At 35.7% G+C, this 16,140-nt stretch overlaps 1 protein-coding gene across 1 annotated transcript; it reads left to right on the forward strand.

The window, feature by feature from the left end:
• Positions 1–314: 314 nt before the first annotated feature.
• Positions 315–15,463, forward strand: SPC25 (SPC25 component of NDC80 kinetochore complex). Its single transcript, XM_049773515.1, has 6 exons — positions 315–453; positions 540–605; positions 6,723–6,869; positions 7,853–7,957; positions 13,269–13,367; positions 15,339–15,463. Exons 1-6 carry the CDS (start codon positions 315–317, stop codon positions 15,461–15,463), a joined length of 681 nt encoding a protein of 226 aa, XP_049629472.1.
• The last annotated feature ends 677 nt before the right edge of the window (positions 15,464–16,140 follow it).

The raw sequence follows: 16,140 nt of genomic DNA on the forward strand, positions 1-16,140 counted from the left end.
TGCTAGCTCAGGCTGAAATTAGTTGGAAGGGACTATCAATAAACGTCTCCCATTTTACTCCTGAGACATGGGAATCAGGGTAATTTTTAAATCATATTTGTCAAGAATCTCTATCCTGGATTCTTACTCTATTTTTTTAATAGAGTTAAATCAAGATAGATTAAATCTGCCCTGAGCTTTCTAAAGTGGAGTAGTTTGCTATTTTCCAGGGGAAGCCAGACTAACAAAATGTACTGGTTTGTGTAGCTGATCAGATTTCAGTCACCTAAAACAATAACGCCTGCTCTCATTGTTTTGTAGTGTTGCCTTACAAAATGTTAGAGGACGAACTGACACAATTTGATAAAAGCATAAATGAGTTTTGGAATAAATTCAAGAGCAATGCCAGTGACACCTCCGGTCAGATGATGGGACTAAGAGATGCCTGCAAGGATTCCCTTAAAGCATTTACAGGTACCCTAAATTAATATGAAATTTGCTGGTTTTCTTGTGTTTTTATTTCCGCCAAACTGAAACATGAATTCCAATTTTTCTTTCAGAAAAGCTATGTGTAAAACTAAAGGAAGAAGAACGAATGATTGACACGTTTATGAACTATCAAAATCGTATGTGAAAAACTAAATCACAGATATTTTTAAAGATAATCTTTATTAATTGTTCACAAAAGTAAACATGAGGAATAGATGTACAAATATAGTGTATATGATATATATTTAATTATGATTTCGTATATTTAATCTGATTAATATAGTTAAATTATAATTTATGATATATGTGTGGATGTGCCCCCCACAAAGGCCTAGCATAAAAGCAACAGAGGTAACGAAACTCAAGTTTTTCAGGAGTCAAATAATGAATAAAGTGAGTAAGGCAATGCAGAGCAAAACAAGCTATTAGGATTATGATAAATTAAATACAACATGCCTCCTCTAAGGCACTCCAGTTTATGTTTAAAACACTGTACCGCTAAATTTAATATCTTTGGTAGATATGGCTAGTGGTCATAAATCTGTAGTTTCTGTGAGAATTCAGTAAAAGCTATGGATTCACTCTGGACACACTGAAAAACCGAACAAGGAGACAAAAATAGTAGTTTAAAAGAGGAACTGTCAAAAAAGCTGAGAGAATTCCAGCTTTTTAAACTACATACTGAAATAATTAATATAGTTAAATTATAATTTATGATATATGTGTGTAATTTGTTCATAATTTATATATTTATTATAACAAGCATATATTCACAATCTCACTTAATAAACAAAACATCCTTGTTATTTTTTCCTCTTCTCCCATCTTCCAGGATTAGCCTATCAATATTTTGCTTAGTAGTAGGGTCAACCTGTATTTGAGACATTTATCTATTATTGATATGTAAATGCCCATATTTTTTAAAAACAAATTTATTTTTTTCTCCCATTGAAAATTTCTGGCTCTGTTTAGAAATCATTCCTTGCAGGCTCACAGGGCCATTTGGGATGCTGAATATCTAACCCAGGTTGGCCACGTGCAAGGCAAGCACCATACTTGATGTGTTATCACTCGGCTCTATGCTAGACTTTTTTTTTTTTCTTTTTGGGTCCTACCTGGCAGCGCTCAGGGTTTACTCCTAGCTCTACACTCAGAAATCGCTCCTGGCAGGCACCGGGGACCATATGGGATGCCGGGATTCGAACCACTGACCTTCTGCATGCAAGGCAAACACCTTACCTCCATGCTCTCTCTCTAGCTCCTCTATGCTAGACTTTTGCCTGTGTATATTTTTTAAGATGTTGAAAACTTCCATGCTCTTTTTTTTTTTTTACCATTCTCATCATTTTTTTTTAATAATTACTTTATTTAAGCACCATGGTTACAAAATTGTTTATCATTGAGTTTCAGTCATAGAATGTATACTACCCTTCACCAGTGCACATTTCCCACTACCAGTGTCCTCATTTTCCCTCCCATCCACCCACTCAACCTCACCTGCATCTCTCTTTCTCTCCCTCTCTCTCTTACTCATTCTCTCACCCTCTCTCACACTTATTTTCTCACCCTCTCTCATATTCTCTCTTTTTGACACTGTGGTTTGCACTATTGTTAATGGAGGGGTACCTGCATATCACGTTTTCCCCTTTCAGAAACCAATTCATATTCTGAATGATCAGTTTCAATTACTATTGTCATAGTAGACCCTTCTCTACCTTACTTGCACTCATTGTTCTTTGTGGTAAGCTTCCTACCATGGACTGGTTCTCTTGGCCCTCATCTCTATTATCTCTAGATATTATCACCATACTGTTTTTTTATTTTTCTTATATCCCACAAGCAAGTGAGATCATTCTATGCTTATTTCTCTCCTGATTCATTTCACTCAGTATAATACTCTCCATATACATCCATGTATAATGACTGCTCTCATCTTGCTGTAAATATAATCAGAAAGGAAATGACTTTGATTTGTGCGTTAAGATTGATAATAAAGTTGGGCCCTTTAAACACTCTTGATTTGTAGATTCCCTGGGAAGTAGAAAATTAAATTGGAAACTTTCTTTTAATTTATGAGCTGCAAAAATGTACTCTTTTAAAGGTTATAGTCTTAAATAGCCTGAAAGCATCAATTATTTTCTTTACCTAGTCACACTGTACTAGTAAATAAAGGAAAAGAGGGGCCAGTAAAGTGGCGCTAGAGTTAAGGTGTCAGCCTTGCAAGCGCTAGCCAAGGAAGGACCGTGGTTCGATCCCCCGGGGGTCCCATATGGTCCTCCCAAGCCAGGGGCAATTTCTGAGTGCTTAGCCAGGAGTAACCCCTGAGCATCAAGTGGGTGTGGCCCGAAAAAAAAAAAAAAAGAAAAGAATAGAGTAGAGTGGAGGAAAGACAGCCAGGAAATTATGGAAGTCAGGGGTCAAGGGGATTCAGGTATGTTGGTGGTATTAAGGAAGAACAGAACTAAATATCCAAACTATGGGGACAACAACACTGAAATTGTGAGACCCAAACTTTAACAACAAAACTTAAAAAGGAGCCTATTCAGAATGCAGGCTGGGAGGGGAGGTTATGAGGGTGCTGGGAACATTGGTAGAGGGAAGTTAACACTGATGGATTGGTGTTAGAACATTGTATGTATAAAACTCAACTATGAATATCTGCAAATTATGGTGCTTTAATTTGAAAATCAAATTATACTAAACAGATATAGAATTTATTTACATTTAATTCAGGGACATTTGATACTGTTTGCCATACACTGAGGACATAACCATACATAAAGTATGCATTACTTACAAGTCAGTAGAAGATATATTCTCTAGGGACTGGAGAGATAGCATGAAGGTAGGGCATTTGCTTTACATACAGAAGGGCGGTGGTTCAAATTCCGGCATCTCATATTGTTCCCCGAGCCTGCCAGGAGCGATTTCTGAGCATAGAGCCAAGAGTAACCCCTGAGCGCTGCCGGTTGTGACCCAAAAAACAAAAAAAAGGAGAAGATATATTCTAGTAGCTGCTTATATAAGGGGAATGTGTGCTGAGTGGATAGAGAAAACTAAAGGTTGATTTTTCGGTGAAGATTGCAGAATATTTCAAAGCTAGCTTCTCACCTTAGAATTTATGTGCCAAATCCTATTCAAAGCTCTTTACCAATGATTTATTGAATAATCTGGACCACCCTTGGAATATACTTACAATGTTTTAAACCTGCCCTATGAATAAGGAAATAGGCATGAAGCAGTTAAATAATTTGTTAATGGTTAGACATCTGGTAATCAGTAGAAACATGATTTGACTGTTTCTGCCTTTATATAGTCTGACTAAACCATACTCCTGGAGAAGATGGAGAAGGGTTGGGGAAGCTCGTTAGGTTAAATGCTATATTTTAGAAGAAGCTATAGGCATGCATCATAAAAATGAGAGCTAGTTGAATTTTATTGGAGACTAGCAGAGAATTGGGTGGCGAAAGGTTGAAGTATATTATGTATACTCAGTATGGTTATATCTTCAGGAGTTAAGGATTTGGGCAGGATTAACCTGGAATATGATACTAGATTTGTATGTCAGGAAAGAACTTGAGTGTTCATCCCCTATAAACAGTAGAATAGTGATTCAGTAAAACCTAAAGAGACTGTTAAGGGAAGAAGCCAGTACAGGAGAACAGTGAGGACCAGTGACAACTCAGAGAAGGTAGACCCATAATTAATGAGCTGGGTATAAGGTGACTATATGATTTAGAATGATTCTTTTCTAACTTAGATTGCAGGTCAATGTTGATACATTTATTAGATGAGGAATTAGAAGAGAAGGATGCTTTCAGGAGTAGAAGGGTAGTATAGATGAATTCAGGGTTAATGTGTTGAGTGAATTTGCTGAAGTTGGTCTTCCAAGTAAAGATATTCTGGTAGACAGTGGATGAATCCTGTAGGGTAGACTTGGTAGTTTCAATGTACTGGTATGGTGTAAAAAGACAGCCTAGAGAGCAATTAACATTTCAGAGTTTTTAAATTGTTTTGGGTTTGTTCAATTGGTACTAGGGTGAAGACACTCACTATTAAATCCCTGAATCTTTATAACCTAAATCATTACTGACTTTATTTTTTTTTTTTACTATGTGCTAGGTACTCTGTTAAATTCTTTCTGTGCATACATCTATTTCTCATAAATAGTCCTTTAAAGTGGATGTCATTATTTCTTATTTTATTAATAAGATTGTCAACTCAGGTGATTTCTCCCAGATCTTCAGATTGACTCAGGAAAAAGTTTTACTCATGACATTACATTGAAGTAGAAAAGGTCAGGGAAAACAAAATTGGCAACTGAAGAAGAATGATGGTCAGAGAAACTAGAAGAGCAAAGGACCAAGAAAATGCTGTCAACACTGGTTCACAGATAGGTCCAATATAACCAAAGCTGAAAGGGTCTCAGAATTTTGTCTTGTAGAGGAAAATGAAGACTAGTTTTAATTGAATGTTGTGGATAGAAGACACAGAGAAATTAGGAGATGCAGTATAAAATGCTTTCAAGAGGTTTAAGTGAAACACATAATAGCTACAAGGGACTGTGTGCCTTTTATTTTTTTCTAAACTCCATTTTGTTCAGTGTTGCCCATTTTAGCACTCAAACAGTAATAAAAATTATATTTCCAGAAAGCATATTGAAAATCAACTTAAAAGACTGATTTGGGAGCTGGAGCCATAGCGCAGCGGTAGGGCATTTGCCTTGCATTTATCTGATCCAGGATATACCTCAGGTTATATCCCCGGCATCCCATATGGTACCCCAAGCCAGGATCGATTTCTTAGTGCATAGCCAGGAATAACCCCTGAGTGTCACCGAGAATGGCCCCAAAACAAACAAACAAAAATAACAAATGACTGATTTGTTTCTTGAGTGTATGTGTGTGTGTGTGTGTGTGTGTGTGTGAGAGAGAGAGAGAGAGAGAGAGAGAGAGAGAGAGAGAGAGAGAGAGAGAGAGAGAGAGAGAGAGAGAGAGAGAGAGAGAGAGAGAGAGAGAGAGAGAGAGAGAGAGAGAGAGAGAGAGAGATTATTTTAAAGCCATATCCAAGAGTGCTTAGGAGTTACTCTCAGCTCTGTGCTTGGAAGTTAATCTCAGGTGATCTGGGGACCATTTTGGGTTGTTTTATTTTATTAATAATTTTTATTTTGACCAAAGTGGATTACAAATCATTCACAGTAATATCTCAGGTACATAGCGACATTGAATCAGAGGCGTTCACACCACCGATGTTGTCCTCCCTCCACCCCTTTTCCCGGCATGCATTCCATATTTCCCCTCCTTTGCCTGCCCCGGACTGGAGACTATTTTGTGATGAAGATTCAACCCAAGTCTCCTACATATTTCACAATCTTTTTAACTCTAGACTGGATCCTTTAATCTATTTTACTACTTATAAAGTTTATGTTCTCATAGAGTAATTTCATGATCTACAATGATCTGATCAGAGTACTTTACTATAGAAGGGAGACCAATCATATAGGACCTTTTTAGGTAAGAGACAAGTTTGCACATTCCAGGAAAACCCCTAGGAATAGAAAATACATGCTTCAAATGAAATGTGCCTCCTTTAGATCCCCTATAATGGAGTGCCTTGGCTGAGCTTTTCCTTTTCTTTTACAGTATCTATTATAAAATGAACATGTTTATTTACTGAAGAAAATGAGAAGGAAAGTAGATTTGAGAAAGGCAAGAGGATTGATTATTAGAAGAGCAAAAGGGAAAAATCTAATCTAGATAGTTGGGAACTGAAGAAGGTACCAAATCATAATTTTATGATGATTTTTTAATTCTAATTCAGTCTTCTCATTTTAACAAATGTTTTGCCTTAATTTTTTGTTAGTTTGTTTTCAAATGTGAATGGCAAAGAATAGGATTTTTTTCTTCTGGATATTTTGCAAATTTTAAATTAAGTACTTCTCAGTGAAGGTACTGTTTATTAATCTATGGAAATCAATATCTTTTTTTTTTTTTTTTTTTTTTTTTTTTTTTTTGGGCCACACCCGGTAACGCTCAGGGGTTACTCCTGGCTATGTGCTCAGAAGTTGCTCCTGGCTTGGGGGACCATATGGGACACCGGGGGATCGAACCGCGGTCCGTCCAAGGCTAGCGCAGGCAAGGCAGGCACCTTACCTTTAGCGCCACCGCCCGGCCCTGGAAATCAATATCTTGACTTTAGGTACATGTCAAAAAACAAAGCATATATAGTGCAACTAATACTTGTGTTTTTTACAGAGATCAGCAAGCAGAATAAGCTCATTGAAGAGAAAAAAGAGAACTTATTAAAGTTGATTGGTGAAGTTGAAAGCAAAAAGCAAAATTTGGAAGTTCTGACTGCAAATATCCAGGATCTTAAGGAAGAATATGCTCGGAAAAAGGAAAGTAAGTTTTCAATTGCCTACATATTTAAAACATTACCTTAAGTTTTTAAATAGTGATGAATCACAATGATTTTATAGCCAGCCAAGCATTCATCTCTGTCAGATGTCTATTAAAGTGAACTAAGTGGGTTTTATTTTTTATTTTATTTGAAGGTCTTTTTGAGTTCTATTATAACAAGAATAATAATGACATTCATATGGAAGTTTAATTAAGCAGCGTAGGAGACAATTTTACTCAAAGAGACTTGCCTGTGAGAAGCCATCATGTAAATAAATTATGCAGATTTATTGATTGCATGTTTTCTGCCAGAAGTATTGAGCACTCTTTATGCAGCAAAGTTCCTTTGTCTAAAAACTTTCATATTTAAATGAGTTTTTACTTTAGAAAGGAGGCTATGCCCCTCCCAACAAGTAAATCAATTTCAAATCTCTAGAAAAACAGCTTGATTGTTAATAATTTCTTTTACACAGATTTTGTGCACTCCTGCCTTATTTTTATCATCTGCTGTGTATTAGAGAAGGTAGAACTAGTTTTATAAATATCTAAACTAGAATCAAGTAAGATACATTTATTTCTTGAGGCACAATTATGTTTAAAAGTGTAGAATGTGTTTTCAGCAAAGCAATTGGGTTCTTGTTCACTAACCCAGATAAGTATAACAAGAGGAAGTTTTTCAATTGCTCAGCTAGCTGTGCACATCTTCAGTTTACTTATTAATGTCTTTGCGTAATACAACATAATAAAGCAAAATGGATTCCTCTCACTACTTCTACGTATTTTTTCATGCAGCTATCCCTTCCATTTTAAATGATCAGAAGCCCTTTTCACTAATTGGTAGAGATAGACACTAAATAAATGTAAGCAAATTTGTTTGGATGGTATAATCTTAAAATTAGTTTTAAAGCTTTTTAGAATTTTGTAATTATTGGAGTATTGTTTGGAATCTTTGGTTCTATGTGAGCCTGTGTGTGTTTAAATCATAGCTATTTCCAATGCTAGCAAAGCTAATGAAGAGAGGTTGAAAAAGCTGAAAATATCTGCAGACTTGTATAAAGATCGACTTGGATTAGAAATTCGAAAAATTTATGGTAAGTCTATAAATATACAAGTAATTTGGAGGACATTTAAAACATGTATTTTTGTTAAATGGAGGAGAGTTGGGATGGAGACCTGGGGGTTTCCCTAGTGGTACTCGGGCCATGTAAGTTATAGCCACCATGTGGTACTCCAGCCTGAATCCAGGGCCTTGAATATGCAAGCATGTGCTCTACACATAAGTCACATCACCAGCCCCAAGAGAATTTTTAAAAATAGGTTCAACTAAAATAATGACTATATTATTGACTTTTTAAAAAATGAAAAAAATTGTAAGTTTATTATAGCAACATAATTATTGATGCTTTCATTATTTATTGTGTATCATTTTAATAACTTAATTTTGGAATGTTGCCAACATGGGAATGCTTTTGTTTCTGTTCTTATTTGGCATCCTATGAATAGCATTTCTGTAGTTGTTAAACCTTCAAAGGTAATTTTTAAACGGTGCTATAATTATCCATTCCATTTAACATATCACAATTTATTCAGTCTCTTGTCTATTATTTAACACATGTGTTGCATCAAACTTGACATTTGGATTCTACCAGTTTTTCAGTTTTAGAAATATTTCACCGATCATGAATTTTTCCTTTTCTTTTTGTATGATTTTTATAAAATTCCGAGAGATAAATGACTGAAGGCATATAAATATTTTATGGCCATTATGTATATATGTACTAATTTACAATACCATTATGCATATGTTTGCCAATTTTCAATAATAACATTGCTAGTTTACAACACTAACACCCTGGGAGTCTCCAGAGTGGCCATAAAATTGGATGATTTATTCAAAGGATTTGTAAAGGCTGGAGTGATAATACAATGGATAGGGTATTTGCCTTGATAGAGGCTGACCTGGGTTCGATCCCCAGCATCCCATTTTGTCCCCGGTGCCCACCAGAAGTTCTTGAGCACAGAGCCAGACTTAAACCTTGAGCACTACCAGGTGTGGACCCCAAAATAAAAAGCAAACAACAGAAGTAGAAAGACTTCTAGGACTTAGCAAATGCATGCCAAGATTTATTTAGTCAAAGATATAAAACAAAATTATTGCTTCTTCCTCACCCCCAAAGACACATGTGGGAAAGTCTTGAGCATTGTTCCCACATTAAGTGGTGCCACTCTCTGGAGACCCTAGAACGATACAGTATGATGGTAGTAGCTTCAGGTGTAATTGGGCACTTTTTTTTGGTTTGTTATGTTAAAGAAGGGAGATTTACAAGGGCTTGCTGAGTAACTTTTCTTTTTTTTTCTGAATTGGGGGTTGTAGACCAATTAAATTTGGGGACCTCTGGTGTCGAAACAGTATTTTCAAGCATGAGGATCCTAATCAAGTGGAGCCAAAAAGAATGTGCTCAATGTCTTGCATATTTAATGATATAAATTCTTTTTGTTTTTTGGGCCATACCCAGCATCGCTCAGGGGTTATTTTTGGCTCTGCACTCTGAAATTGCGCCAGGCATGCTTGGGGAACATATGGAATGCTGGGGATCATTCCCGGGTTCGTCCTAGGTCTGCTGTACAAGGCAACGGCCCTACCACTCTGCTATCGCTCTGTCCCTTTAATGATATAAATTCTGTTCCAACTGGGAAGCTCATTAGAAGCTCTGGAAGCTTTGGCTGGTTCTTCATGTTCCTTTGCTGATTTTTCTCTCTCCATTGATTGTAATGAATCAGAGCCCTAAGTATATCCATATGTTGCATTCTACAAGTTCTCGCAGTCAGTCTTTAAGCCTGGGCTATTCTTGAGGCCTCCGCCAAGGAGTAACCTTGCAAATGGGACTTTCTAAAGATAGCCATTGCTGCATTCCTATACTATGTATGATTCATTTGTTGCAATTGACCAGATCATTCTGGAATATCTTATCAGATGATTTTCTTTGGCCTGTGGAGAAATCCTTATTTGCCACCAGATGTAGTCCAAAAACAAACTGAAAAGAATTTCTTTGCTTATGAAAAGGTGACCATATTTTTCATTTGTTTACTAATTTATGCATTTTTATTTGTGTGAGTTCTTTACCACAGAGCACGCACGCACACACACACACACACACACACACACACACACACACACACACATATATATGTTTCTCTTGTTTTTCAGTTAGGATAAATTTTTAATAAACTATTGGGCTGGAGTGGTGGCTTTGTGGTAGGGTGTTTGCCTTGACCTAGGATGAACCACAGTTCAATCCCCCGGTGTCCCATATGGTCCCCTAAGCCAGGAGTTACCCCTGAGCATCACTGGGTGTGTCCCAAAAACCAAAAACCAAAAAAAAAAAAAAAAAGAAAAAAGAAATACCCAAAAAACAAAACTATTAATCTTTTAAAATTTAATCTTACTGGTTTACAATACTATTAAATTTTTGAAATACAGTTTCAAACCTGTTTATGTGTATAAATCTTATCTTACCCACCACCAAAATTCAGGGCCATTGTTATTTAAAATGACTGTACATTCTATCATTCCCCATTCCTTTGATAATCATAATAGAATTGAAGTTGTTTTTGTTTTGCCCATTAATTTGCTTTGATTATTTATATCCCATGTGAATGGAACCATCCAGCAATTCCTCACTTCCTGACTTTATTCACTGCGCATAATCCCATTCAATGTTGTCTTGAAAAGCATGACTTGTTTTGGAGGGAAGGGTTGACAGGAGAATCACACCTATCAGTATTCAGAATTTGCTTCTGACTACGTGCTCTGGGATTACTCCTGATGGTACTGAGGTAACCATACCTGGAACTCAGGTTAAACATGCGAGAAGAGATTCAGTCTTCTCAAATAAAGCCAGTCCTCTTTCCTCAATCCTGAGCTCCAGGGCAGATTTTTGTAGGCCTTGATTGCTTTAGAGGCCACTGGACAGAGCCAGGAAGTAAGGGTGTCAAGCAGCTGCATGGATTTTTTTTCTCTGTGAAGGAGCTTGCCAGTGCCTTTTAAATACCTGCATATCCTCATAGTTCAGACACTTGACCTGTGTGGACTGCATCTGGCATCTCTGGGCTGAGCTTCAGGGCAGGGTTGGTATCCTGAGGCTGTGGATTATGAGTTAATGGAGGTAGGTTGGGGATAAGAGGAAGTTTGCCCAATCCTCCTTCTGCCTGATTGCTTATGTTCACATACTGGTCACCACATTCAGACTGAGGCAACCAGCTGGGATCTTCATGCCTCAGAACCCTACTGGGATCCTGGAGAATTTGGCGTCCTAAGTCCCTTCCTAGGCTTGGTTTACCTTTTCCACCAAACAGCCCTTCCCACTTTTATCTCTACAGCAGCAGTTTATCCTTCTTTTCCCCTTGTTTGCCCAAACCCTTGGACTTTTAGCTGCAGGACTTCAAAAATGCAGGAGCTTAGATTGCTCACAAGTCCCCTGGTGACAGATAAACAGGGGCAAATTGTATAAGATATACTGTTCATTTAAAGGGATGTTTCCCTGATGTGATCTGTTTCACTGTTAATCATTTTAGTGAGATGAAAATGATAAGGTCTAACATATAGATCTTAGTCTTTATTCACTTACCTCTTGTGCTTTATTGCTCAGTTTTGTTTCAGAACTAGTTTTAAAGCTTTAAAATTATTTATGGATTTATGTGTATAACCCTGAAAGTTAAAAAATCCTGTTTTTAAAGGAGGCAACCCAATTTAAATTCTTCATTTTCCCTAACTGAATATTTTATGAAATTGTTTTTGCGTTGGCACACACCTTCTCATTACTATTAAATCTATAATAGAATCTGTATAATAGTAGTCTGGAAAATATACAGACATAATTATGCTCATTATGTGATAATTATTTCATTCATGTAAGAAAATTCTATCAAAGTTTCTGAAGATTTTTAATATTTAAAGGATATTTAATATTTAATATTAATATTTAATAATATTTAATATTTAAAAGATATTTGTGTAAAAGGGTATCTCATTGTAGTTTTGTTTTTATACTTTCCTAGTGGTGAGTGACAAGGAGCAATTTTTGTGTGCTTTAGGAGGGAACCATTTGTGGCTATTTCTACATATTTTAGAAGTGTCTAATCAAGCTTTGTCCATTTTGAATTAGGTTGCTTTTCTTTATGTTTAGTTGTAGGGGGTTTCTTATATAGTCTATCTTTTAAACTCATTAAATATGATTTGGACAGTGAGGGGATTAACCCAGAAATTGAGCATTTATGACCACGATATATTTTCTTCCATTCTATCGATTCAATTTTTATTTCTTGACTGTTCTTTGATTAGCAATTCTTTTTTAAAATTTCTGATGAAGTTCTGGTTTATACATCATTTGCTTTTGTTGCCTGTGTTCTTGGTGTCACATTTAATCCATAATACATTTTTATGAGTCTTCTCTAGCAGAGGAGGGAGGGCCATTGACACAGTTTGTAGAAGTCTGTGTCTCACAATTCAGTTCTTTGTCTCAGCCATGCAGTGATGTTCCAACCTAGCTCAAAGGGGCCATGCATGCTAGAATGGAATTTAGGGCCTTGTGCAGACTACTTTCTGAGCTCCTCTACCCTACTGAGCTGTCTCTCCAGCCCTCCAGCCCTTTACTTCATTTAATTTATTTATTTCACTCATTATTATTGTCATGATAGTTGTCAGTGTAGTTATTTCTCTAACTGGACCCATGATATGAAGCTTACCACAAAGAGTGGTGAGTGCAGTTAAAGAAATAACTACACTAATTATCATGACAATGGTAATGAGAGAAATAGAATTCTTGTCTCGAATATAGGCAGAGGGTGGGGAGGAGGGAAATGAGGGTCATTGGCGGTGGGAATGTTGCCCTGGTGAAGGGGGTTGGTTTTTTAGTATATGTGCTGCTGAAGCGAGCACAAAGGGGGTTGGTTTTTTATAACTAAAACCCAACCACAAACATGTTTGTAATCATGGTGCTTAAATAAAGATATTTAAATAAAATATTATTTTATGTATTAAAATAATTTATTTATTTGTATTCAATTTTGTTGTATTTATTGTTTGAATATTTGGGTAATACTTGGCTATGCTCAGGTTTTACTTCTGGGTATATAGAGATTTTTTCTGTGGGTTTCAAAGGAGCAGATGTACTGCTGATGATCGAACCCATATTGATTTCATACAAGGCTACCTTACCTCTTCAGCCCTGCTATACATTTTAAAACTGATTGAAACTTGTGCATTTGGAGAAGTGAGTCTATTTATATATAATGAATATATATTCCTTGCAATGTAATGTGAATTAGGAATGGGATTAAGAAGGTTTTTATTGAAAGTTTTGGTATAATAATATAATCTCACACTAATAATCTCTTTTTTAGGTGATAAAGTACAGTTTATATTTACTAATATTGACCCTAAGAATCCTGAGAGCCCATTTATGTTTTCTCTGCACCTAAATGAAGCAAGGGAATATGAAGGTACGTACATGTCTCTTAATATTTGTTCAAGATTGCATCTCAAATATTAGTTGACTCAGACTATGGAAGAAAATAATAGTCCCATAAGCTATTACATTCTTCACCAGGTTTAGTTTTGAGTACAGCTTTGATACACAGCTAAATAATATTAAAGATCTTTCAGACCTCTTCAGGATGACTGATAGCGACTGAAAACTGTGTAAGACCAAAAAGCACCACGTTTAAGTATTAGTTATCCTTTAAAGAATTTAAGACCTAGAGCAGGGAGTGCCAATCTGCCACCAGCTAAGCACCATTCCTTCTCTAGTATCTCTCTATTATGTGTGCTTGCTGAAAATCTTTGATTCCTTGGTCAAATTTTAATTTAGGTCATCTTCACATTTTTTTCATGGGACGAGTTCTTTACTCTCAAAAGCATGTTTTTGTTATTAGTCTTTGTCAGACTTACAATGTACAAATGTATTCTCTCATTCTTTTGCTTGATTTGTTTTGTTTGTTTGTTTGGTTTGGTTTTTGGGCCACACCTAGTGACGCTCAGGGACTATGCGCTGGCTATTCGCTCAGAAATGGCTCCTGGCGTGGGGGACCACATGGGATGCCGGGGGTAGTCCATCCTAGGCAAACGCGGGCAAGGCAGAAACGCCTTACCTCTAGTGCCACCGCGCCATCCCGTTTTTTTTTTTTTTTTTTTTTTCTTTTGTTTTGGGTCACACTGGGTGGCTAGAGAGACAAAAATTACACTTGTGGTCTTTTTCTATTCTGGAGAAGCCTGTTGTACTCTCTTGAATATGTACTCCTTTTCTCCTCACATCTAAGTTTCAAAGTTTCAATAAAAACTACCTTGCTTGGGTGATGGGAATGTTGCACTGGTGATGGGTGGTGTTCCTTTTATGACTGAAACCCAAACACAATCATGTATGTAATCAAGGTGTTTAAATAAAAAAAAAAATTTAAAAAAAAAAAAAAACTACCTTGCTTTACTAAAAAAAAGAATAATTACATTATTGAGTACTAAATTGTTTTGAAAAGCAAACCCAAAAAATGCTCTTAGATTAACTTTACTCTAAACTACTTATTCTGTATTACTAGATAGTACTTGAGCATATATAGAAATTGAACTTACAGTACACACTTTGAACCAGATGATTATCTTTGCTATTCTTTCACTGCTTTGGTAGTGAAGATGTATTTTCTAGGCATTATCTGGAACTAACCTGGAAATCTGATAAGGTTTCACATGGATGGTATTGATGATAGAGAATGCAGGATAATTCCTTCCTTTGACCTGACCTCACTGGAGACTTGTTCCCAGTATGTATCAGACTGGAGCAAGTAGCAACTGGCACAATTACATAAATTACATATGGGGGCTGTGCTGTTAACCATGACTTTAAATCTCATTATTAACCATTTAGTTTTGTAAGAACCCACATTTTCTAAAGAAAGTATTTAAGTGTCTAAAGTGAGTTTAAAACCAAACTTTTGCCAAGGTAAGTCTTCAATAAGTAAATCCATAACGTTAAGCTATTAATAGTTTTTAAAACAATTTTTTTTATTATTTTTTTAATTCAGTGACCAGAAATTAGGAAGTCAGGACAAAGTTTTGCAGCAAAAAACTGGCATAAGAATGAAAAAAGAAAAGTTTGAGTAATTTAAATACTTTAAAAGTATAGATTTAAGATGATAGGAAATGACATTCAGCACTCTATTCTATAGCCCTAAGCGCTTTAATCCTGTGACTGCCATCTGCTTAAAGTGAGATTGTAATATTTAAGATAGGAATATTTAGGGATTAAATAAAGGAAAGCCTCCAAATATAGGATATGAAAATCAAGTGTATCTTTCACTCTGCTCACAGCATTTTAATAAAGTCCCATTGAACTGAAGTCATTCTAATCAAGTGAGATTATCTAATTTAGAAATACTTATCATCCATACAAGCATCTCATTTGATTATTTTTTTCCTTCTAGTGTCAGATTGTGATCCTCACCTTGAGTGCCTAGCAGAATTTCAAGAGAAAGTAAGGAAGACCAACAATTTTTCAGCTTTTCTTGCCAACATGCGGAAAGCTTTTACAGCTCTGGTTTATAATTAATGAATGAATGATATATAAAACTTTTTTCTAGTCTTGTATCTCTTTTCATCTCATTAGAATTCTCATTATCCATTCTATGCCTGTAATTCTTTTTTATTTTTGTAACATTTCTCTTCTGTGGCATATCTCTTTAAATTAATTAAATCTTAGAAAGAAAATTTATGAAGTGAAATGTGTTCTTTTTAAAATGACATTAACATATATGTGTGTATATAGATAGATGATAGATAGATAGATAGATAGATAGATAGATAGATAGATATGTATTTAAATGCCAGGCAAGAGTAGTTTGTGGGTAAGCTAGAAATGGGTATTTGTCAAACTTTATGTACTGTAACTCTAGACTTTAAGCTTTTCCTAATCCTAGACTGGTAAATTAAAAAACAAAACTTTCAGAATATGGGCTCAGCCTATTGTTGGTAGATTTTTGATTAGCAAATTAGTGCTATATATTATTATCCTGCTATAAGGATTTCTTTTTCTCTTAAACCAAGATTGGATGTATAGTTAAAAGAGAAATTCTACAACAGAAGATGAATGGCAATGCTCTGAAGACATTTATTATGATATGCAAAGACATTTTCGAGAATTTAAATGTAGAAAATTTAAGCTATTTCTCTTTTGTAATATTTATACTGTTTAGTTATGGTCCAAATAAGTTTTCCATTTTTAGTGAG

Source organism: Suncus etruscus, chromosome 5 (genome assembly GCF_024139225.1).
Source record: "Suncus etruscus isolate mSunEtr1 chromosome 5, mSunEtr1.pri.cur, whole genome shotgun sequence".
NCBI classification, from domain to species: domain Eukaryota; kingdom Metazoa; phylum Chordata; class Mammalia; order Eulipotyphla; family Soricidae; genus Suncus; species Suncus etruscus.

Coding starts and splice junctions, on each gene's coding strand:
- SPC25 (XM_049773515.1), top strand. CDS start 315: ATGTTAGAGGACGAACTGACACAATTTGATAAAAGCATAAATGAGTTT. Junction 454..539: donor TTCCCTTAAAGCATTTACAG/GTACCCTAAATT, acceptor TTTTTCTTTCAG/AAAAGCTATGTGTAAAACTA. Junction 13,368..15,338: donor TGAAGCAAGGGAATATGAAG/GTACGTACATGT, acceptor TTTTCCTTCTAG/TGTCAGATTGTGATCCTCAC.